At 39.3% G+C, this 25538-nt stretch overlaps 1 protein-coding gene across 1 annotated transcript in view; it reads right to left on the bottom strand.

Annotated features, from left to right (window-relative positions):
* The window catches only part of LOC113046122 (corticotropin-releasing factor receptor 2-like), a 106345-nt gene that overhangs the window by 73812 nt on the left and 6995 nt on the right, over positions 1–25538 (bottom strand). The window contains exon 3 of the mRNA XM_026207006.1: positions 241–326. Coding sequence (XP_026062791.1) covers positions 241–326 — 86 coding nt within the window. The remainder of the gene's footprint in view (positions 1–240; positions 327–25538) is intronic.

Below are 25538 nucleotides of genomic sequence, written 5' to 3'. Positions count from 1 at the left end.
TCGATAAATAATTGAGCCAAATTAGCAGTAGAGTAAACACTGCAGCTGGTGAAGAGGACAATGGGAGAAATGTTATTACAGCATTTCCTTTTGGAAAACAGGTCAAGGAAGGGTGTCAAATTTACTGTAACTCACTTGACACCTGTATTTAAAACTTTATGCAAAGGCATATAATAATGAAGCAAGAAATAAATAAAGAAAATTAATGTCCTGTTGAGGTTTTCTTGCACATTTACCCACCTTTTCCTCTAAAATGGGCTCACAGTTGGAGTAGTTACTTTTCAGTGCCCATGTGCCATTGTCCAGACACTCTCTGTATGCAATTCCTGCGGAGAGAAAAACGAAGTTCACAAGTCAGTGTAGTTCCTAAAGCCCAAATGTGCATTTTAGTTTCTGTGCATCTCCTGAAATATTTCTATGTTCAAATTCACAAGTTAAAATAAATGGGTAGTCAAAAACCTATTTGAAGAAAATGTCCTAACTCAAGAACTTGCTGAAAGCACGTTTAATATAAAAGAGCTTGATGGAACTGACTCATTTAAAGTTTTACCCTACTTCAAAGGCTGTTGGCTCAATCTAGAGTAAACAAGTAATATGCAAATGCACAGAAGGATTTACTTCATTTCTTATTCCTAGGTGTTCATTTGAATATCTCAGAAAAATCAGCACGCTTAAATGGTCTTGCTTTGCGCTACAATTTTTTCCCACTTCATGGAATTTTTTTTATCTCTTTTTCAAGCTGCACTTGTGAACTAAATAAATTAGATTTTTCAAAATCCTTTTAATATGCTGCATCTCATTATAATGACAACTTTAATAGAGACTTCATAATTCACAGTCAGCTGTTTTTATCCATACTGAATAAAGAAGTCATTTCAGTCAGATTATTAAATTATTATTATTATATATAGTTTGCCCATTATTATAAGTATCATTGATTGATTGATTGATTGATTGATTGATTGATTGGATTAATTTTAATTTATGCCTATTCATTTACAATTATATCTTTATATACTTAATATCTTTATAATTATATCTTGAATGATTTAATCATGGCAAGGCAATACATTTATGGCAGATATGTTTTTTTTCAACCATACAACACATGCAGGTCCCTGAATAAGCATTAGGGGTGCTCCGATCACGATCGGCCGATCGTTAATGCGCATCTCGTCAGTAAAGCCGGTTCTCTAATCAGCGGTTAATTCCATCAGGTGCGTGATTTCACATAGAGCAGCTGTTACTACACAAAGCCGTTGTTAATAGAGAAGATGCGCAAATCCACTTCATTTTCAGCATTTATTGGCGCATCTTCTCAGTTAACAACGGCTCTGTGTAGTAACAGCTGCTCTATGTGAAATCACGCACCTGATGGAATTAACCGCTGATTAGAGAACCGGCTTTACTGACGAGATGCGCATTAAAGATCGGCCGATCGTGATCGGAGCACCCCTAATAAGCATGGTTTTATAATGTACTTAATTCAACTGGCCATGTAAGGGGTGACCAAAAATAAGATTTAAAACCAGTCAGAGCTATAAATGTAACTTCATATTTACAGGTAAATAAATGTATATTACAACTTTAACTTCATACCCCACATCTTGTTTAGATGTCCTTTGTGGGGGATCATGCCTTCTTTATAGGGGAATCGGACCTCCCCAAACCGCTACCCCAATTTGCTCCCTGCAGTCCTAGATCTATCTAGATTGGTTTTATTAAATTAATATATCAATAGATCTATGTTGGCAGTGTTTGAATTGGTAACCCATATTATTCTTGAGAAAACAGGACAAGCCTCATTACAGTAGAAGCGCTGTTTCTGCCATCTACAATTATTTTAAACAGATTAATCATCTCAAACAACTGCAAAGCAATCTTTTCGATTAATTATTTTCTGTTTCAGAGGAAATATAGCAATAAGTATTTAATATCCCAGGAATGTGATATTGAATCAACGATTAACCATGACTTTTGCCTCAATAAACTCCTAATTTGCTGCCTATTAATAAGTAAGGTGCTAAATTTAGGTATTGTTGTAGAATTAAGGGATCTAAAATATGCTCATGCAGAATAAGGGATTATTGTGTGCTTTATAAGTACTAATAAACAGTCAATATACTAAAAAGCAACTAGAGAATTGAGAATTTGTCTCTAAAGAGTTACCTATAGTTGTATTGTTACCCTACCTGTGGTTGACAGCTGAAACCGTACAACATTCAAACTACCGGAGGATATGGAATAACAGAAAATGTTTGATTATTTGCTTTAAAATCATTTCTCTTGTTTGTTATATATATATATATATATATATATATATATATATATATATAATATCTTTCAGAAGTATTTATAATGGACATATCATGCAAACAGTTTCAAGTTCAAGTTCAAGTTCAATTTTATTTGTATAGCGCATTTACAACAGCCTCCTGGCTGACCAAAGTGCTTTACATAAGAGCAAGAATATTACACATACATAAAAAATAGACCAGACAAAAATTGAAAACCACCCATTTCAAAATGTAGCATAACAAGGGAAATAAAAAGGTTTTTAGCAAGAATTTAAGAATAGACAAGGAAGGGGCCAGTCTGATCTCTAGACGTGGCCCAGCCACTGCAAATGTACGCCCCCCTCTACGCCTTAGCCTAACGCGAGGGACCACCAACAGAGCCTGGTCATAGGAACGTAGGTTTCTTGATGGAGTATAAGGTTGAAGAAGTTCAGATAAATAGACAGGAGCTTTGTTATGAAGGGATCTATAAATGAAGGGGAGAAATTTAAAGTCTATTCTCGGAGAAATTGGCAACCAGTGAAGGGATGTGAGAATTGGGGTTATGTGTTCATGTTTACGACAGTTTAAAAGAAGTCTGGCTGCAGCATTTTGGACAAGCCGAAGTCGTGCAATTTGAGATTTAGATATACCGCAATATAAAGAATTGCAGTAATCTAGACGCGATGTAACAAATGCATGAACAGCAATTTCTAGAGTTTTTGGAGAGAGAAAGTTTTTTTAATTTTAGACAGTAAACGAAGCTGATAGAAACTGGATCCAATAACAGAAGAGATATGTCTATCAAATTTTAAGTGTTGGTCAATAGTAATACCTAGGTTCTTCACCCGTGAGGATCTAAAAACGGATAAACTTTCTAGCTCAGGGCTTATACACTGAGAGTTATCATTAGGACCGAAAACAATTACCTCGGTCTTGTCCTCGTTTAAGAAGAGGAAATTTGGGCTAGCCATAATTTCACCTCCTCTAAACATTGGAGAAGAGAAGTGATCGCAGTGGAGTTGTTTTTCTTAACTGGAAGATAGATTTGAGTGTCATCTGCGTAGAAATGAAAAGACACACCATGATTTCTTAGAATAGAACCCAGAGGCAGCATGTACAGAGAAAAAAGAGAGGGATCTAAAATAGAGCCTTGTGGAATGCCACAGGTCAGAGGAGCTAAGGGAAGAGGAACAATTTCCCAGTTTCACTAAAAACTTTCTGTCAGATAGGTATGACTAAAACCATTTCAGAGCGTTTGCTTTTAGACCTACCCAAGACTCTAATCTAGATAATAGTAAGGAGTGGTCTATGGTATCAAAAGCAGCCGATAAATCTAAAAGAATAAGAACCACAGAGTCCCCGGAATCAGTGGAGAGGTAAATATCATTTAACACTCTCAAAAGGGCGGACTCACTGCTGTGAGAAGATTTAAAACCAGATTGAAAAACCTCATAAATAGAATTACTAGTCAAAAAGTGTTGAATTTGATTCAGCACAATTTTCTCTAAAACTTTTGAAATAAAAGGCAAAACAGAAATTGGACGAATTTTTTTTAGAACAGTGTGGTCCAGTGAAGGCTTCTTGAGTAGAGGAGTGACTGTAGCAACTTTAAAGTCGGCAGGAACGGAGCCAGTTTGGAGACACTTATTAATAAGAGACAGCAGACCTGGCCCAATCGAATCAATAATTAATTGTAAAAATTTGGGGTGAATGATATCGCTAGAACAGAATGAGGGCTTAAGATTTTCAATCACCTCCTTCAATTCCTGGAGACTGATGGGTTCAAAAGCATCCAAAAATGCAGATGAAGATGACATGATAGGAGAGATGGTTAAAGTTAAAGTGGGGCAGACACCAAGTCTTAAGTTAGTAATTTTGTCACTAAAATATCTCAAGAAGCTTTCACAGAGAGCATCAGAGGCAACAGGCAAGGTGTTAACAGAAGGATTGGTAACAGATTGAATAATTGAAAACAAAACCTTAGGTTTAGAGTGATTAGTTTCAATTATGTTAGAAAAGGCTGCAGACTGGTATGAAGTAAGAGAGTCTCTGAACATTTGAAGAGAGATATGCAGCCTGTCTTTTTTCCATTTACTTTCTGCCTTTCTACAGTTTTGTCTTAGGAGACAGGTATCAGAGTTTTGCCACAGTATAGATTTTGTTTTTTGCTTGTGAGGCTTAAGGGGGGCAGCTGCATTTGCTGCCTTAAGCCAGGCAGAGTTCAAGAGGCTAAGTTGTTGATCAGCATCCAAGTCAGATAACGGTTGATCTAAGTGCAACTGTGAGCAACAATCAGCAAAACACAAGTTGAAATTTGTGCTAAACTGTGGAGAGTAGAAGCGAGAAAGATTTACAGTAGTATTTGAAAAATAAGAGAGCTCTGGAAGAGACAGTGTGAATAATATAGGCTTATGGTCAGAGATCATAAAATCAGAGAGCACAACATCAGTCACATCAAGCCCATATGAGAGTACAAGATCCAACGTATGACCCTGAATATGAGTAGCATCACTGATCCACTGTGATAGATTAAAAGCATCGATAATATTAAGAAACTCATGTGATAAGGGGTTAGACGGACAGCAGACATGGATATTAAAGTCACCCACGAATAGAAAGCGATCGTAATTTGTGGCAATATTGCCGATCAGTTCAGTGAAATTCTGTATAAAATCCTTAGTGCAGTGCGGAGGACGGTAAATCACCACTAGACATATAGGACTATTCCAGTCCAAGTGAAGAAACTGAGCTTCAAAGCTGGAAAAGGCCGTTCCAGGGACCAATCGACAGCGTGCAGAGAGAGAGTTCTTTAAAATTGTTACTATGCCACCCCCGCGTCCACTCGGACGAGGAGGGTTAAAAAATGTGCAGTCATCAGGGATCACATCAGAAAACGGAGTTAAATCACCAACCTTTATCCAGGATTCCGTTATAAACATAAAATCCAAGTTGTGAGCTGAGTAAAAGTCGTTTAGTAAGAAGGTCTTATTCACCAAGGAACGGGCATTTAATAATGCCATCTTTGGTGGAGAGATAATAACAGGAGATGAGGACGCTCTTTCCAGTGTGCGTAGATTTCTGTGAGTTACTCCCCGACGTCGGGAGCCGAGGCCGATTCGGTGGAGACCGGAACGAGAAACAGGGCTCGGGTGCAGGGGGAGAACATGACGATGCCACCGGTATGCCACGTCCAGTGGGCGCCAGGTAGTAGAGCCACTGTAAAACGATTCGTGAGAAGGATCCGAGAGAAAGCCAGCCCGCAGATGAGCTTTCAGCTTCACGAAATATCCTCCTCGGTTTCCACGTTTCTTCCTTCGCTTTTTCCGCAGGATGTTGAGGGGCCACCGGCGGATATGTCCCGGGATAGCCGATGTGAACGGCTCATCAGTCTTTGTAAAGGAGCAGTGCCCATCTAAAGTGTTTGTGAAAGAGGTCGCAACCGGGTTGCGAATATCCAAAAGTGCTTGACGATCATAGATTAAGAGCGTGTAGCAGTTTAAAAATAGAGCAGACAACCAGACAAGCAACCACAGGAGCGACAGACGGCTGGCCCAGTACACAGGCGCCATCTTGGATTCAATCATCGTCTGTGTAGTGTACAGTATTTTATGGGATTTAAGTGAATAAGGAAATAGTAACCTATGTCTGTACGCAAGCTTTGCTGTAAAAAAATGAATTGGTCCAGTTATATTAAGTGTCCCTAATACCTGTGTACTTAGTAACTAAATGTGTACATAGTACAGTGTAAGTTTTGACACATTGGTACATAGTATTTGCAGCTGTAATATTTCTGTAACTACACACATGTAACCCTCAGAATGGTTTGTGTATGTGTAACAGGACATTGGTAACAACACTTTTTTTCACTTTAATAAGTAACTGTGTAACAGGAATTATATTACTACATTTTGTAACAACCATATATATAAGAGGAATTGGAACTATTTGATTCAGGGGGTGCAGATGAGAAGGTTTAGGGATATGTAAAGTGGGAGGAGTTGGGTCTTGAGTTGTTGCACCACTGTAATACTAGTGTACCTACATGGTAACTCCTCAGGAACTGTCCACGTAATATAAAGTGTAACATTCTGGATACCAACCACAACTTATATGTAAAGCCTAAATGACATGATAAATCTAATATAAAGTGTAACGCTTCTTTACCAAAAAGTGCTGTTAGTCCTGTTACACATTTGTACTTTCATTACTAAAAAGTGTTGTTATCAATGTCCTGTTACACATTTGTACTTTCACATACCATTCAGTGGATTGTTACATATGTTTAGTTACACAAACATTAGAGCTGTAGATAGTATGTACCAAAGTGTACTTACACTGTGGTTACATACTACATACATATCTAGTGACTATGAAAGTACACACAGGTATTAGGGACACAATATAAATTGGGACCAAATAATTAGCATAAATCAACCCGTAATGCTGATTTTATGAATGTTTACTAGTTACTGTATTTGTTACTTGGTGATTATTGGGAGCTATTTTTATATTTATTATGTTTTCACCGTCATTATGGTTTGATGGTTTGAGTGTTAAATTATGAAGTATGCAGGCTGCAACCACATATATCATCTACAGGAAGGACTGGCTATGGTTATTGTTGCCATCAGCCAAACAGATACTGTTTTTAAGCTCTCTTATTTAATTTCTGGGTGGCATTTATAGCTGAAGTCTCTGGCTTAACTCATTATTATTACGGGTGTAATAAATAAACCCTGATAGTGTGATCAGGACTACAAAGCAGTCAGCCTAAAGGGGTTTCTTTTGCAATAACAACCATATCACATGGTTTATTACATGGCTATCTGCAACATAACCAGTGTTGGGTATAGTTACTTTGGAAAGTAGTTAGTTAGGTTACAACATTACCATCAATTAAAAGTAATCAGTTATGATACAGCGTTACCTATTCATAAAAGTAACGCGTTAGAGTACTCATGCGTTACCAAAAATTAAAAGCCGTTTGCAGCGGCTCACACACGACAGACACAGCCCCCGGCCCCTTTAAATGCACCTAGAAGTCGTGACTCCCGACAATGAATAACGTCAGACATCCGACTAAATTAACACTGCAGGATAACAATAACAGGAAAGACAGTCAGCAATAGGCTATTCCACATGGCATTTTATTTATTTATTATCACAGAACATATTATTAATCAAAATTCGCACCTACTGTAACATTACCCAGCCCGGGTAGCCTAGGCTACTGTATATTATGAGCACCACAAGATAACTCCTGATTTTTCTTTAACTTTAAATAATGCAGTTATCAAAGTACAAGTATGCTTACTTGTAAATACAACCTTAAACAGGCTTGCAGATTTAAATCCATTTAGAAATGATGAACAACCAGCCAGCCAACGATCTAACAGAAATTAACAGCTGCCTGTCAAACAAAAATTATAACAAACCAAATTGAATCCTTCACTGCCACACAGGCAAATGACAAATAGCTTAATAGCCAAACTAATTATTATTAAAGTGTCACTCACAGTCACAAGCCTAAATTCGCTTGAACACAGTCCTCTTACATTTACTCTTCAAAGTAGTGATTGAAACGTAGCGTTAAATTTGAGGTAGAATATTTGGCGGTCGACAGAAGCTTTTCACCAACGCAGAGTGTGCATTTTACCGTAATGTTCTTTTCTTTTTCGTTGACAAATTGAAAATAATGTGCATACTTCCATAAACCAAAACGCTGTCCTCTCTGCCATCTTGCCGGGAGAGAGGCAATACCCCCCCCGACACACACACACACACACACACACACAGGGTCAGGCGCAGGGCACATATGTATCACAGCCATTGACTTTACCCACAACACTGAACATAAGTAAATAATTTGACAAAAAAATATTGAGCTGAATTATTTTATTAGCTCTTTAGAGACAAAGCTTCCGTGAGGAAAAGACAAACTAGCAAATTCGATAAAAAGAAACAACGGTCTCAAATCCCTAGATGAGCAGTCAATGCATAGCACTGCTATTGTTGAAAGTCATAATCAGGATTGTGGGAATAATTCCTCAGATCCAGGGGTGCAACTACACATTTTCATGCAAGATCAGAGCTTTGGTTTTTAGAAAAATAAGAGAAAACATATTTTAAAAAAAACAAACAAACATGTTTGTTAAATTAGTTTAAATAGGGGATAGTTCAAATATAGGAACACAAAAATTAAATCTATAAAATGTGCTGTATTTATTGAACTATATTCATCCAAAATAAAGGATGTACAGTATCATGTAAATAAAGTGTTTAAAAATTGTACAGGATCTGGAATTATTTCCCTGTATTAAGTCAAATAAGCTAATATTCCTGTAAAAAAAAAAAAACAGCATCAATCAAGCTATTTTATGCTTTTGAAAATTAAGAGATCATTGTACTATAAAAATGTATTTTGTGATGAGTGTGGCGGGTCCGAGGGACATGGGAGGAGCGAGGCCGGTGGAGTGATTGGAGATGAGTTACACCTGTTCGACCCACCGGTCTCGAGGCCCACGGAGTGATGGAAGGATATAAAACTGGAGTGACGACAGTGAAGGACAAGAGAGGACCAGGCCTGGGCTTTAGTTTATGTTTTTATTTTTATTTGCACGCATCAGTGAGGGGCTAATGCGCTGTTTTATGTTTATTTTTGTAATTAAAGTCTTTATTTGATTGTCTGCCGGTTCCCGCCTCCTTCTTCCCAATGATTAGGAAGTTTATATTATTACATCCTTTAAGTTACAGAGCTTAAACTCCTCATTCCTCACTGCAAAAGTAGCTTTGCTTAAACCAGGTTCAAAGGCCTGTTTGGAATGTGTGAGTATGTGATGTCACAAGGACCTAAAATACATTTGCATGTGACTGTCACTTTAGAAAGACAGATGCTTGCTTTACAGAGATATGCTTTCTCCTATTAAATTTGAATAAGACAGATATTACTTATTGGAGCAAAAAACAGTACACAGAATCTTGTAGACTACAGTTTGCAACTAGACGGATGTACTGTTACTTTCTTTACAGTGTAGCGATGGAACACAGGAAGCGATAGATCCAATAGCAGTGTTTTAATGGGTAATCCAAAAATCATAATCCAAAAACAGGCAAGAGGTCATAACACAAAATCAGTCCGGAAACAAGAAACTACAAAACACAAGGGAACGCGAGAAAACCGAGTGACGGAAAAAAAGGACTCCATGGACCAGACCCTGTGACATATAGTAAAAAATCTGGGTGTCATATTAGACAGCAACTTGTCTTTTGAAAACCATATTTTCCATGTTACAAAAACAGCATTCTTCCATCTTAGAAACATTGCCAAGCTACGAAACATGTTATCTGTTTCTGATGCAGAAAAGCTAGTTCATGCATTCATGACCTCTAGACTGGACTATTGTAATGCACTTCTAGGTGGTTGTCCTGCTTCTTCAGTACACAAGCTACAGGTAGTCCAACATGCAGCAGCAAGAGTCCTTACCAGGTCAAGAAAATATGATTATATTACCCCAATTTTACAGTCTCTGCACTGGCTACCTATTAAGTTCCGTATCAGTTACAAATTATTATTACTTACCTATAAGGCCCTAAATGGTTTAGCTCCTGCGTACCTAACTAGCCTTCTACCACGCTACAACCCATCACGCTCCCTAAGGTCACAAGACGCTGGACTTTTGGTATTTCTGATAGCAAAGTCCACTAAAGGAGGTAGAGCTTTTTCACATTTGGCTCCCAAACTCTGGAATAGCCTTCCTGATAATGTTCGGGGTTCTCTCTGTTTAAATCTAGATTAAAAACACACCTCTTTAGCCAAGCATTTGAATAATGCATCTCATAATTTGGGACAGCAGTTATTTCTGATAAAATGCACATTATTATTCTTCAGCTTGGGTTAAACTAATTGATTTTACTTTGTTGGAACAGCAGCTAAATATGTCTCTATTTGTTTCTCTTTTTTTGTCATGGGATTTACACAAGCTCCAGTCTCAAGAACACCTGAGAAGAGATGATGCCAACCCTGAAACAACATACAGAACTAACAAATTGGGCTACAAGTGTGATTACATCATATAATAATTGATGTTAATAATGTTCATTGTCTAGTTGACTACGTCTTGTATTAATTTGTCTGAAGCTTTCTGTCATATGCACATAATTTGACAGTCACCACTGATAAGCTACTACTAAATATTGTAGAAACTTAATTTTCAGTAAAGTTGCTTTGCAGTGATTTGTATTGTAAAAAGCGCTATACAAATACATTTGAATTTAATTGAATTTGCTGCCTCTGTCAGTCATAAACATCTGAGGAGAGAAGAGCAGAAAGTGAAGTCTTAATTATTTCGTTTAAAGAGCTAGATACGAAAACTCTCTTTTTTCTTTTCTTTTCTTTTTTTTGTACAAAATTTTGACTGTTTCTGCTGAAGAAAATATACATAAAAACAACTACACATGACTCCTTTTAAGTTGTAATGTGTGGTTGTTGATTTCATCACCCACTCTGAACACATTTGCTTTCTGATAAGATATTTCATACATTTTAAATCTGCAGTACTCTAACCTGCAGTCTTTCCTGATATTTGTAGTCACAACATCCTGTGAAAGCCATTTCTACCGGTTCTCGTTTTGTTATTTTCGATCATCTCTTCATTGTTCTCTCTTTTTTCATGGCAATGAGTAAATTGACCCTTACAATGTTAACTTTAAGTATGAAACTACTTGCATATACTGCATACTATCAAACAGTGGTTAAAAACTTAAATATATGCTAGATCAAATCTTTAAGACATTTTTTTTTTGTGAACAGCCACAAACAAACCAATATAACCATTTTATTTGCTAAATAAAGTATGTGATATTTGTTGTACTTAAGTACGAAAAGTGTTTTTAAATTTCTTATATTATTTAATGTACCTAATTATTGAAAGTAAAAGTAGAAGTAAATGCAAAATGGAAAAGCAACATATATGTATACAAACACATACGTACTGTATATATAAATGTTCATAAACAGCTTGAGTAGCAATTCCAAAATTATGTTCAGTTTTAACTATTTCTTCCATTTTGTATATTTTGGTTAAGAATAAGAAGCACTTGTTCCAGAACTCTGTGTCTTTCATTCCAACATAAGAAAACATTTCTGGAATCTGCATCTAAAATAGCATGTATTTACACAGTTTATGTATCTCAGAAAGGACATGGATTCATTTAAACTGCAGATACAGATGTATAAAAAGGCCTAATGTTTTGTTTTTAACATAAAACGTTGAATACTGACATTTGAAGTAATTGAAAACATGAGGGAAAATTTTTTCAAAATGTGAAATTAAAACTGCCAGTAGGTGACAGTAAGTGAATGTTAATGAGTGAGTCATTGAGATTCAACCTATTCATTCAAACGGCTGATTCATTCAGAAACAAAGCATTTGACTGTGTTAATGAGTGAATCACTGAATCATTTATTTAACCGATTTGTTCAAAAGGTTGATTCTAGGGCTGGACGATTATGGCCTAAAATCAAAGCCTCGATTAAATAAACATTTTACCTCGATTACGATTAATGAATGATTATTTTGTTTCTGTTTTTTTTTTTTTTTTAAACCAGGTTCAACTTAACCAAATTTTAGGTACAGAAACTGTAATTAAAAGTTTAAAAACACTGCACAGTTTTCTTTTTATAAATAAAATAAGTATTAATCAATTAAAGTTATTAAATATATTCAGTCAAGATCAGTGAATAACATTAATGATAGGCAGCGCATTTATTAGGCTGTTTTCTCTTTAAGCAAAAATACTGCACGTGTGTTTTCTTTCTCATCTGTTTATCTTCAAATAAGACAAAAACAGCTGCGTTTATGATGATATACTGATGTAGTTTTCCGTATCGTAGTTTCGACTCGGAACAACCTTTTCTACAGTTAAAATACACAGAACAGTGCGAGAACGGACACAAACCGGGAACTGTCACGCTGTCTAGTCTCTGTTTCCCTGGGTGTCCACTAGTGGGCTCACTTCCCCTTAGGCACTTCCCAATAGGCAAAATGAGAATTATAGAATTCTCATAGAATTCCTCTAGTCTGGTCCTGTCTTCACAGCAATTGCACTCCAGTTAATTGCAGCAGGTGCAGGCAATCTATTGTCATTAGCCTCCTTATAAATACCAGTCTTTCCCTGTTGTTTGTATGGAGTCCTTACCCTTGGTGTTGCCAGCTTCTCGTCTTCCGAGATTCCCCTTCATATTCTCGTCTTCCGAGTTCCCTTTCCTCTTCCCTACTTGTTTATTTGTTTGTTTATTTTTGGACTGTCTGTTTTGGCTTTGACCTCTGCTTGTATTCAACAACGATTTGGATTACCCCTTGAATAAATACAAGCAATTGGATCTCTTACTCTCTCCTGTGTCTCTCTGGTGCGCAAATCGTCACAGGAACCCGCAGCTCAACCGCCGACCGCTGCTATCTATGCACACGCTTGTGCTTCATGTGCGCTGCACACAAACATGCTATAATGAGTTGTGAGATTCTAAGCTACTTTAGTGATAAATCACAGGACAGCGCTGACAACTTGTTTCTGTGTTCCTCTGTGTGCGCGATCTTCATAGTGTCACGCTGTCTAGTCTCTGTTTCCCTGGGTGTCCACTAGTGGGCTCACTTCCCCTTAGGCACTTCACCATAGGCACTAGAATTCCTCTAGTCTGGTCCTGTCTTCACAGTAATTGCACTCCAGTTAGTTGCACCAGGTGCAGGCAATCTATTGCCATTAGCCTCCTTATAAATACCAGTCTTTCCCTGTCGTTTGTATGGTGCCCTTACCCTTCGTATACCAGCCTTCTCGTATTCCGAGTTCCTTCCTCATCTTCCCGTTCCCGTTCCTTTTCCTTGCCTCCTCACTTTTTTTTTTTTTTTTTTTTGTACTGTCTATTTTTGCTTTGACCTCTGCTTGTTTTACCACGATTTGGATCACCCTTGAATTGTTAATAAACATCTGCGATTGGATCTCTCGTTATCCCTGTGTTTCACTGGTCGCGAAGCGTTACAAAAGGACTCCATCCGCTGCACAAGATGGCCGCCACCCCAGCGCCGCTGCACAGAATGGCCGCCGACCCAGCACCATTGCACAGAAAGGCCGCCAACGATGTCCACGATGCAAGATGGACCACGATGCAAGATGGAAGCCAGCCAGCTCCACAGCACAAGATGACCGTCAGCCAAGCGCCAAGAGGCAAGATGGAAGCCAGCACAGCGCCACAGCACAAAGTGGTCACCAGCCCAGTGCCACGGTTCAAGATGGCCGCTGAGACGTTTTTGGATTATTTCTCGATGCTGTCAAAGATCCTAGAGATTCCCAAAACTGTTCACGTCACGTCTGCTGAGCCAGCACCTCAGTGCAAGATGGTCACCATCCCAGCGACACTGCACAAGATGGACGCCAGCCTGGAGCCACTGCAGAGGATGGCAGCTACAGTGGGCTTTCCTGAGTTGAGTCAGGTTCCTGTTGACCCTCCAGAGTTGAGTCAGGTTCCGACTGACCTTCCAGAGTCAAGTCATATTCCCGTTGACCCTCCAGAGTTGAGTCAGATTCCTGTTGACCTTCCAGAGTCGAGTCAGGTGCCCGTTGACTTTCCAGAGTTGAGTCAGGTTCCGGTTGACCCTCCAGAGTCGAGTCAGGTGTTCATGGACCCTCCAGAGTCAGGGTTAGTCACCGGCGACCTTTCAGAGTCAGGGTTAGTTACCGTTGACCTTCCAGTGTCAGGGCTAGTTCCTGTTGACCTTCCAGAGTCGAGTCAAATTCCAATTGACTATCCAGAGTTGAGTCACGTTCCAGTTCATCCTCCTGAATCAAGTCAGATTCCTGTTGACCTTCCAGAGTCGAGTCAGGTGTCCGTTGACTTTCCAGAGTTGAGTCAGGTGCTCATGGATGCTCCAGAGTCAGGGTTAGTCACGTCGACCTTCCAGAGTCAGGGTTAGCCACCGTCGACCTTCCAGAGTCAGGGTTAGTCACCGGGGACCTTCCAGAGTCAGGGCTAGTTCCTGTTGACCTTCCAGAGTCAAGTCAGGTGCCCGTTGAATTTTCAGAGTTGAGTCAGGTTCTGGTTGACCCTCCAGAGTCGAGTCAGGTGCTCATGGACCCTCCAGAGTCAGGGTTAGTCACCGTTGACCTTCCAGAGTCAGGGTTAGTCACTGTCAACCTTCCACAGTCAGGGCTAGTTACGTTGACCTTCCAGAGTCAGGACTAGTCACCATTGACCTTCCAGAGTCAGGACTAGTTACTATGGACTTTCCAGAGTCAACTGTGGACCTTCCTGAGTCAAGTCAAGTCACTAGTGATCTTCAAGGACAAAGGCAAGTCACCATTGATCTTCATGAGCAGAGTCAAGTCAGCACCGATCTTCTGGAATCCAGTATAAACACCATGGGATTACCAGAGTTTCTTCACTTCTCGGTGGAACTACTCGAGCCTCTCCATGGTTCTGATGAACTACCAGAGTCTCTCTTTGCCTCTGTGGAACTTCCAGAGACTCATCATGTCTCAGTCGAACTCTTTGAGCACCGACTGTTCCTGTTGTGGCCACGGAGGCTACCCCTAACATGTTCATGTCTTATGTTGCAGACTTTCCCAACCAAACTTGTCCTCCCGTTGGCCCGGCCGCACGGATGTGGTGGTCTTCTGCTCTGCCCTGGTGTCTTTCTGCATCGACCACAAGGATGTGGTGGTCTTCTGCTCCACCCTGGGGGACTCCGATCTCGACCACACAGACGTGGTGGTCTTCTGATCCGCCCTGGGGGGCACCTGTTCTGACCACACGGTTGTGGTGGTCTTCTTTCCCCCGCCCTGGGGGGCTTCCGCCCTGACCACACGGTTTGGATTACCCTTGAATTGTTAATAAACATCTGCGATTGGATCTATCGTTCTCCCTGTGTTTCACTGGTCGCAAATCATGCTTTTATGTAACAAAGTTTTCAAACAATGTATTGTAACAAAGTATTTTAACTTCGTTAAAATTACACAACTGGTTCTAAACAACTTTCTCCATCACAAGCAAGTCATTTTTAATGCATTGTTTTTCATTTTCCACTTTCATTTCTTTTTTTCTTTGCTTCCTTCCTCTATCAATTAAGGTCACGTGACTGTGTCTGTGACTGACTTTAGAGTAGCTAATGTGTGCGGATGATATGTCATTTTGTAATTATACATTTCATTTTTTTTTATAATTTAAAATGCTACACTCCTCTAATGAATAAGCTTTGACTATTTAACATTTTATTAAAGATGATTTTCAAAGAATGATTTTGGCACAATGCCCCCAGACAAAAAACAAAGCGGTTTGATTCTCTGAAACCCTTCTTTTTTTTCACATCAGTGCTGGCACATATGTTGGGAGAATCAAATGCTCACTCCTCTCTGGACTCTTTAGAAGTCTCTTCACATAGGTGCTTTCACGTCTCCTCACTATATTCTCTTTGCTCTTAGGAATATACTCCAGCCCTTCCATTCTTTCATTTATACACTGAGAAGAGTTTAAATTGGTGACATGGAATTTATTGTCATAAACAGGTTTTTACAAAAATAAAAAATATGGGGGAGTACTGAGTCTTGTAATATGTTTTGCAACAATTAACCTGACTTAACTCACTGCACATTACTCTATCACAATCCTTAGTCCATATCAAACTGAGTACAACATAGCAAGAGTATGCATTGCAAGTTAAAAAAATAACATATTAATTTAATTAAACCTCTTAAGTTCCCAACAATATTTTGATTAGTTCTGTTGGCACAATAAAGTGGATCATTACATAATTTAATCAGTGCCAGAGCCGGGATCTTTTCATAGGGGTGGCCAAGGAGGGGCCAGCAACCAGTCTGCTGGCGGCACAGAAATCTTCATTATTTCAATATAGAAATATAGTGCACTGTGCTCACATTTACTTGTGCATCAATTACAGTACAAAAAAAGAAAAAGTACCTATCAGCTTGTGCCTTATATTGTCATCCGGAATTGCAGATTATATTTTAGTGCATGCATTTGAGAGGCGTTCTAAAATTAACTACATGCACAGTTTGGGCCTTTTTAGTAATTTCATTACTTAACTGAAGACAGAGCTAAGTTATATGTTCATAGTTTCTTCTGCGCCAATTTATGATGAAGCAATCAGAGCATGTGCAGCATATTTGTACAGTTGTAGAGAGTGTCCCATGAACACTGTAAAAGCATTGACAGGACAGGAAAGTTTGTTTTACTGACAGCCTAACAACATCTCATCAGACTCACTGTTGTCACTGTTGTTCTACTGAAGCTCATTTGGCTTCTCATATTTTTATATTCATAACACTGCCCAAATGTTCACGAAAGAAAGAAGGTGTAGATTTATTGTTGTTGCCAACACAGCTGCCATGTTGTGAAGATGCTCTGTGTTTTGTTGCGAAAGCTAAAATAATTGTGTTTGGCCTTCCAAAATAGCACACGACTAGAAATCAGTGGTTAAGTTGTATTTACAACCCTGTTCCAGAACAGTTCAATCCAAATATTTCAGATGTGTGCAGTGTATTTTATGGAGGAGTCCTGGGAGTAGACTACAATGCCGGCTGTTCTGACTCACAGTCTGTAAGTACATTTACATATGTAAAGGGTTTGCCACCGATGATTCAAATTTAAGTTTTGAGCAGTGTAGAGCAGAGCTTGTTGTTTGTCTTTTCTCTGATCACAAATGCAGACATGGCTTTATGTTTACATACCGCGATACGCAATGAAACATGTGAAAAGACAGTATAAGTCTTATTATAATCCATAATTATGTCCCAACTGGATGCAACAAATGCCTTGATAACTATGAGTTTTAATGTTTTTGTCTTGTCGCACCGGTGTTCTGACCGGGAAACAGCATGACAGTATGTTAAGGGGCGTAACATTTCAGTCACATGCTTGAGGCATTCGGCCAATCATATTGCACTGGTTAGTTGGCCAATCAGAGCACAGCTCGATTTTCAAAACAGTGAGCTTTGTAAAAAATCATTCCAGAAAGGCGGGGCATATAGGGGGAAAAATAATGTACATTACATATTTTTTTGCGACAGATTATAATGTTCCTCTAGCTCAGTGCAGATTGTAAGCTGATCATAATTTAATTGTCATGAATCAAAATGATTGATGCAAACAGCTGTTTTTTGTTTTTGCTGAGCCAACACATTGTTTTATTCAGAGTGCAGATCACAAAGACAGTACAAATTTGTCAGCAAACAGTAATTCAGTGCAAATGATACTGCAAAAGCAATGCTAACTCTGGTCCAGAGTAGAATGTCAGCAGCAAACTTTACACACCACTTCTCAGCACAAGATGTATCTACCGGACAGAGGAGAGTGGCTTAATGGCTAAAAAGCTTAATGACCCACTTATTGCCTGAGGTCACCTACAGAGGTCATCCAATAATTATTAATTGAACATAAACAACAGTCATGGTGAAATAAATAACATTAACACTTTTAACTGTTACACATGGAGAGCTCTGAAAGTATTAATTTTATGTTCCGTGCAGAAAAACAAACATCACCCACATGAAGGCCTGAGAATCAGTAAAAAAATACTTTTACAGTGAACTATCCCTTTAAATGATCTAATATTGCTACATGCTCTGAGCAAAACCCTTTACAGCAGGAAGGTTATTTTTTGTGTGTACAGAAACTATCATTGCTTAAAATTGATGGACAGCTACATTTGTTTTAATCCCAATAACTTGGTATGTTGGTAACCATGACTGGAAATCTTATCATATTTTTTAACATAAGTTTTTTTTTTCAATTTACAATTTATATATACTGTATATATTATATATAATGTTGAATGAGTAGAATGTTGTAGCATACTTATGAGTGTTATTTATGGCAGACTTTTGCTTGAAGTGTTGAAACATGCATTACAATCTGTTGCAACCACTTTCATTACCATATTTTATCCAAACATGTCGACTCGCATGAGTTTAACCCATGTGACTCTGGGCACATCTCCAGGGCAGAGGCAGGGTGTTCTGAAATGAGGAGGAAAATTCCTCACAGATTTGAGCATTTATTTTGTATAAATAAAATGCAAATTCATGTCCCAGTTAAACTTAATGTTGTCAGATTTTCCTAGTTTAATAAACATTACTTACACAGTCCAAAAAAAAATACAATTCTATTTAGTACTTTATATTAACAATAATTAATGTGATTAATTCATAATCTATAATAATAAGTTTTTTTTTTTTTACATTAATTCCAAAATAATAACTCAAGGCAGTTTAAACAATATATTTTATTTATGAATTGATACTCAGCTGTTCTTTTTAATTGTCAACTTATTTTTGGGTCATCAGTCACCAAAACTCTGGTCATAGACACAGAGATGTATCTTTAATTTCATCTGGCTGATTGCTCACAAAAAAAACGGGAACGGAGACGTTATGTCGAACGACATATGGGGTCTCACTTGGGAGGCCAATCATCTCTGAGTTAAAGAGAAAACGCCAATGAAAATTGGCTAGTGGATTTAACATACCTGAGACACTCCCCGTGCCAATGGGTATAGATAGGGCAACAGGTGCATCCACTCAATAGGTTTTATGCTGAGGAGCCGAGAACGTGTCCCGGCAACAGCGACCGGTTCAAGGTTGTGGCATGGGGACATAAGGTCTCCGTTCTCTCCATCAGGAAACGAGGGTTACGTACATAACCGAGATGTTCCTTATTTGTCAGTCACTACGAGTTATGTCGACACTACGACATATGGGGTCCTATGGAAAACGCCACAACCTGAACACCGTCACAAACCTGTGGCGCTGCAATTGTCGGCAAGCCGTGGCGTGCCACAAAAGCTACGCTTAAGGTCGTAACCTTCCCAAAGCCCCAGCGCAAATTCACTGACCTTGGTACCAAAGGGGCCAAAGGGTGAGTACCTCGCTGCTGGAGAAGGCCATGCTGCTGTTCTTCCCACATAAAGTTAATGGAAGGGATTTCAACCTTCAGTAAAAGATTGCTTCAAATCTTCCCTATTTGTTCTTTCAGCTTGGCAAGACAATGGGGAAGCGAACCTAGGAACAGGCCACTACGGAGACCACATCCTACCCATGGGGAGGTGACATGTGGAGATACTGATATGGACTGACCCAGGGGGCAGTACTACATATGGAAGGGGTCTCTGAGGCAGGTCCTACCTTAGAGTAGGGATGGAACAGCTGCCAGAAGAGACTGACAGAATGGGTCTGTCGAGGGAAGACAAGTAATCATTCTCATTCAAGTAATAAGAAATTACTCTTTACATTAAGGTAGTAGCCTAGTGAGAAAATGGTGTTGGGGGAATCACCTTTTTTTCTCGTTTTCATCAAACCGCAGTTTTTGCAAGTTCACGCAATTTAATCGCATAAAATAGCAAAAATATCCCGCATATTCCATCGCATTTTTTAAGAAAATGTGCCGCAAAATCAAGGATTTTTGCCCGCAACAATCACAAAAAAAATCTGTGTTTTTTCTGGAGGGACTGTATAATATATTAAAACTGTTCTTGTGAATATTTAGGAGATGATTTAACATATTATAAGGTTTTTATAATGCATTATGCATTAATTATAATGCCTTAAGAATATCCTTATAATGTATTATAAATACGGCCTTCATAGAAATTATTATCAAAACTTCTTATCGCACCTGTAAAGTCGGACATCAAGACTGAAGCAAACAACTTGAATCTCCAGAACCCGCCACCTCCTGAAAGTCCCACTAATCTCACCTATGCTCCAGAATCCCAACGAGAAGGCCTATTGAATCAGGTACATGTTCTGCACAGTTCAGGACACCATGGAATCACTGACCGGAGTCCTCAGTTCACCTCAAGAGTATGGACCGCCTTCTTCAAACATCTAAATGTAAACATCAGCCTCACATCTGGCTACTATCCTTAATCCAGTGGACAGACTGAATGCCTGAGTCAGGAAATTATCGTTCATCTCTTCTAAAATCCGCTGGTGGTCTGGCAGGAGAGTAAGAGGAGGGAGCCAGGCTGCAGACCTATGCAACCTATTCCAGTTGATGACGAGGAGGTGTATCGAGTCCATGAGGTGCTTGACTCCAGGTGCCGGGGTGGCACTCTCCAGTATCTGACAGATTGGAAGGCCTACGGACTGGAGAAGCGGTTCTAGGTCAAGGCTGGAGAGATCCTTGACCCAACACTCACAGAAGAGTTTCATAGAACGTTTCCGGAAAAACCTCTACCTCGTGGTAGACCCCGGCATTGCATGCCTCCTCGCTTCACGAGCCGCTCGCAGGAGGAGGGATCTGTTCTGTTACCGCCTCCTTCTTACCACCTGAATATTGACTATAACCATTTGGACTCCAGTTCCCATCATGCCTCATACCTGGGTCTGATTGCATACACACACCTGCATCTAATTACACTCACACATATAAGCCTCACACCAACTCACTCTGCCTCTGCCTGATTGTTTTCCATCTGCCCCGACCTTCAGCCTGTCCCTAGTGTTGTATCAACACTAGTCTCCCTATTGTATCTACTGGTGATTGACCCTGTCTTGTCTGATTATCTAATAAAGCTTATCAGAAAAAATTATCAGAACAGTTTGCAATGGGTTGCATTGTATAAATAACCTAAAATATAAAATAAACTAAAATGTAAAATGTCTAAAATAAACGTATAATAATAATAATAATAATAATAATAATAATAACATCAACAATAGTTATAATATAAGAAGAATAAATAATAATTAAGAAATAATTAACTTCTTGCTGAAAAACAAATAAATCCAGTGGTTTAAAGGATGGTGGCAAAGGATTGGTAAAGAATTAAAACGACAATTATTAGTTTTTTGGGGGCTGAACTGTGTTTATAGAGCTATAAATGTATGAATGCAGTTCCACTCATACAGGTCTCACAGCAGAATAACTACAAGTCACATTAACTATGATTATACTGATATTAAAATCAAAGTGTTGAAATATTTTGCTTCGTTTTATTATTTATTTAATGGCTTAGGTGTCCATGTTCTCTCAGCAGGATGGTTTCGAAGACTAATAATTGAGAAGATACTTAAATGTTTGCTACTTGCTGTGCTAGAAAAGAACCTTAATGGAAGTGAAAATCTAGCCAGGAGATGAAAAAGCTGTATAAATATAGCCTTTCGTTATCAGCTCAATCTATTTTTACATTTCCTTCTCACCACCAGCTCTATCATAGGACTGTAGTAATTCTGTCAAAGCCTGAGAGCGTAAGCCACCTCAAAATGAGCCTGATCCACATTCAAACCTGTAAAAAAATATGAGAGGTGTAGATTTTGTATAAACAAAGTTTTTACTAGTGGGTACAAGCTTTTGTCACATGTGAACATGCTGTAGAGATGCAAGTGTAAGTCCAAGTGAAAATGCACCTTATTTAATGCAGTTAGTCATTTAACAGGTTAAGATTCACAGATTAGTGATGCAATTAAAATGCAGTTATTGACAGTTCAGTTACTGATGCGTAAAAGTCAAGATGCCAACGTGCCATTATATGCTGTAGCTCTCATTAGGTAATGGAGCGAAGTCAGACAGAAATCAATTGTGCCCTAATGTGTACGTGGGCATCCCTTGTCATGCTGAAACAGCTTGAACAGTCTACACTTGACAGTTTGTCAAGTCAAATTACATCACCTTAATTCCTATAGCTCTTCATACAATACAGATTGTTTCAGCTTCACCGTGATAAACTGGAAAATAGCAGAATACATTTTGGGAAACTCAACTATGGAGACAATTTAAATTATGATGTAAAGATGATGTAAAAGACAACCTTGTAATATATAGCTCAAGTCAGTGCTTGTTCAGTTAAAAGATGACTACAATCAATCATATTGCATTCATGATTACAATTCTGCTTTTATTGATTTATTAAGTATAATCATCTGTGATATTTGCCTACAGGTTATTTATCCTGAAAAGGGTTCATTTTAATTTGGCATGTGTATTGTCTTGCATTATTAACAAGCCTCCAGAAGCTTTCATGGCTGCAGCTGCCAGATTTCAAGAGGTGAAATTATGCAGTCTGAGATTTTTCTTTTAAAATGATACATTTTCTGATTAGTTGTTTACTCAATCATCTCAATCTGGCAATCATGTGCATGAGCTCTCTCTACCTTACAGATAAAGGTAAACATGTTTACTCTTCGTCACTTGGTGTTCTTCATGGCGTGAGGACCCCTGGAAATGTCAGATTGGGTCAGTGCTTTCCTTTCTTCAGGAGGAGTCGAAACGAAGGCTGTCTGCTTCCACCCTCAAGGTCTATGTGGCTGCCATTTCGGCTCACCATGACCCTGTTGAAAGTAAGTCTCTGTGGAGGCACGATCTGATCATCAGGTTCCTGAGAGGAGCAAGGAGGCTGAATCCGCCTCGCCCTCAGCAACTTCCCTCTTGGGACCTCGCAGTGGTTCTATAGGCACTGCAGGGGGCTCCGTTCGAACCCTTGCTTTAAGTTGAGCTACAGTTTTTATCTTTGAAAACTGCGCTCCTGGCGGCTTTGGCTTCGGTGAAGAGGGTCAGGGACCTGCAGGCATTTTCAGTTGACGAAGCGTGCCTGGAATTCGGGCCGGCTAACTCTCATGTTATCTTGAGACCCAGGACTAGGTACGTGCCCACAGTTCCCACCACTCCTTTTAGGGATCAGGTGGTGAACTTGTAAGCACTGCCCCTGGCGCTGCTCTGCCCAGTAGCTCCGCACCTACGTGGACAGAACTCAGTGCCTTAGGACCTCAGACCAGCTCTTTGTCTGTTACTGAGGCCAACAGAAGGGAAAGGCTGTCTTCAAGCAGAGGTTATCCCACTGGATAGTGGATGCTATTGTCCTGGCTTATCAAGCTCAAGACCTGCCATGTCCCCTAGGGGTGAGAGCTCACTCAACTAGGAGTGTAGCTTCCTCCTGGGCGCTGGTGCATGGCGCCTCACTAACAGACATCTGTAGAGCTGCGGGCAGGGCGACACTTAAAACATCCACAAGATTTTATAATCTCCGTGTAGAGCATGTGTCCTCCCGGGTACTCGCCCCTTCGGGCCAGTAAGGACCTGCATCGGTGTCAATCCGCTTGCTGTGACATTCCACTCCACAGACTGGATGCGTGCGATATTCCTCTCAGTCCTCTCAGTCAGAACCCTGGGTTCCTCCAGCACTGTTGATGTCCAACACTTGCGTACATGCCCTTTGGTCAGCCCTGTGTGGGACTAGGTGACTCCATGTTTTGTGATTCCCCTTTTCTGAGCAATCCCACGTGTGTATGTCCACAGTAAGTCTCTCCGCAGCATGTGTCTTTCCATTGGCAAGCCAGTTGCCAGCTCTGTCGTTGAAACTTCCACCCTGCAGGCTGGGTACCTCAGAGTTCTTATGTATCACCACCTTGGTGGATACCTGCCTTTTGTAAGTCCTCCCATGAGCAGGCAGCCTGCTAGCATACGTCCAGCTGGAATATGCTACCCAGTGGATTCTGTGTAAGTTATGGGCCTTCACTCATGCTGGCCTCACGACAGGGTGCTATCACTCACACGGGTCGCTGGAAGACAGCCATGTGGCGTTTTGTAAGGGACCCCATTCGTAATGTCGAACGTGACCGACTGAAAGGGAACATCTTGGTTACGTATGTAATCCTCGTTCCCTGAAGGAGGAAACTGAGACGTTAAGTGCCCTTGCCACATTGCTGTTCTGCTGAATGGCCGGGTCACTGGCTCGGCTCCTCAGCGAAGACTTGAATGCGAGTTGCTCGCGTTGCTCCTTATATACCCACTTTGCGGGCCAGAGCTTGCGATGCAAATCCCTCAGACCAAGGTACTTTGTGTACCATTGGCTCGTTTTGTACCACTCGAAGGTGATTGGGCTCTCGGGCGGAATCCCATTCGTAATATCTTTGTTCCCTTCTTCAGGGAACAAGGGTTACATAAGTAACCAAGACGTTCTATTGTGTTGAAAATATCCCCTACACCAAACCCAGCCCTAAACCTGCCCAGTACTGTTAACAAATGCTAAACTGATATAAAACCTATTCGCTGATGCAGCTGTGCCATTTTAACTTCCTGATATGCAGGTCTGAGCTGTATTGTCAAACTGTAGCTATTTCAAAGAGATTTGTACCAGGGCGCTTCATCTCTCAAGCAAAACTCCTTACTGCGTGAGCTACATTCAAAAGTATCAGAGTTCAAATGTTCCAGCATGTTAAAATTGTTTTGAATCAAAAACATAATGATGTAAACTACAGTGATGTAATGATATAAAAAGTAGGCTTTAATAAACAAAACTGTGGACCTGCAAATCATACTTTGTGTGAAAAAAAAAAGTTTTATTGTCTGTAGTGTTCAATTCAACTGCAAACTGCAGTGATTTGTACTTAAACAGTAGGTACTTTTTTTATTTTTGCAGAAATACTTTCCTATGAGACCAAGTTACAAAAGTAGAATCTCTAAAATCTTAATGTCATTAACACTAAAGACTCTTGGCACATGTGTGATTCAGTCTAACAATATGTCAATTTGAACATGTTGAGAGACGATTTGCAGTGAAACATTACTGTCATACGGAAAAGAACTTTAAATAGATTGTTTAAAATTTCTCTTTTTTTGTACTCCACAGAATAAAAATATACACCTATAGGTTTGGAACATGACTGTGAGAATATTAAGGAATAATAAATAACTCAAAAAATCCAACTTGAATTTGTTTGTTGCGGCTGCTAAGGAGAATGTTATACCTCTAAGGAGGTGCTAATGAAATTAGACTTCCATTGAAGTAATCTAAGCACAGCAGGGGTGTAATTATGTTGATAAGAAACCAGAGACTTCACCTAGAGAAACAATACAACCAGAGGGGCCTACGCTTCTGAAAGAATGAAATAGTTAATGTTTTTTAACAGTTGACTGATCTTTGACATAAACGTAAATGTTTTGAAGCTTCAGCTCTGAATAGACCATTTTTTACATTCTCATGAAATGTGAGGATTTACCAACAACACAAGACAACAGAGGATAAATCATCATTTTAAAATCTTGACAGTCTTTTCTCAAATGCAAGCATCACAAAACAATTCCCCTGCTTGTTCATTTTGAAAGGCTGCTCAATTTTCTTGAAATAAAATGGAAAAAAATCTGAAAACTGAAGTTAGCCTTTAAAAACGAGTGTTGTCAACTTAGATAATGAAAAGAAAATTTGAATATGAATATTTAATTAAGTTTGACCTACTATATTACTTTTATCAAAATCA

The sequence above is a fragment of the Carassius auratus genome, chromosome 27 (assembly GCF_003368295.1).
Source record: "Carassius auratus strain Wakin chromosome 27, ASM336829v1, whole genome shotgun sequence".
NCBI lineage: Eukaryota > Metazoa > Chordata > Actinopteri > Cypriniformes > Cyprinidae > Carassius > Carassius auratus.
Note: the sequence above shows the minus strand (reverse complement) of the source record. Positions and strands in the feature narration are given on the sequence as shown.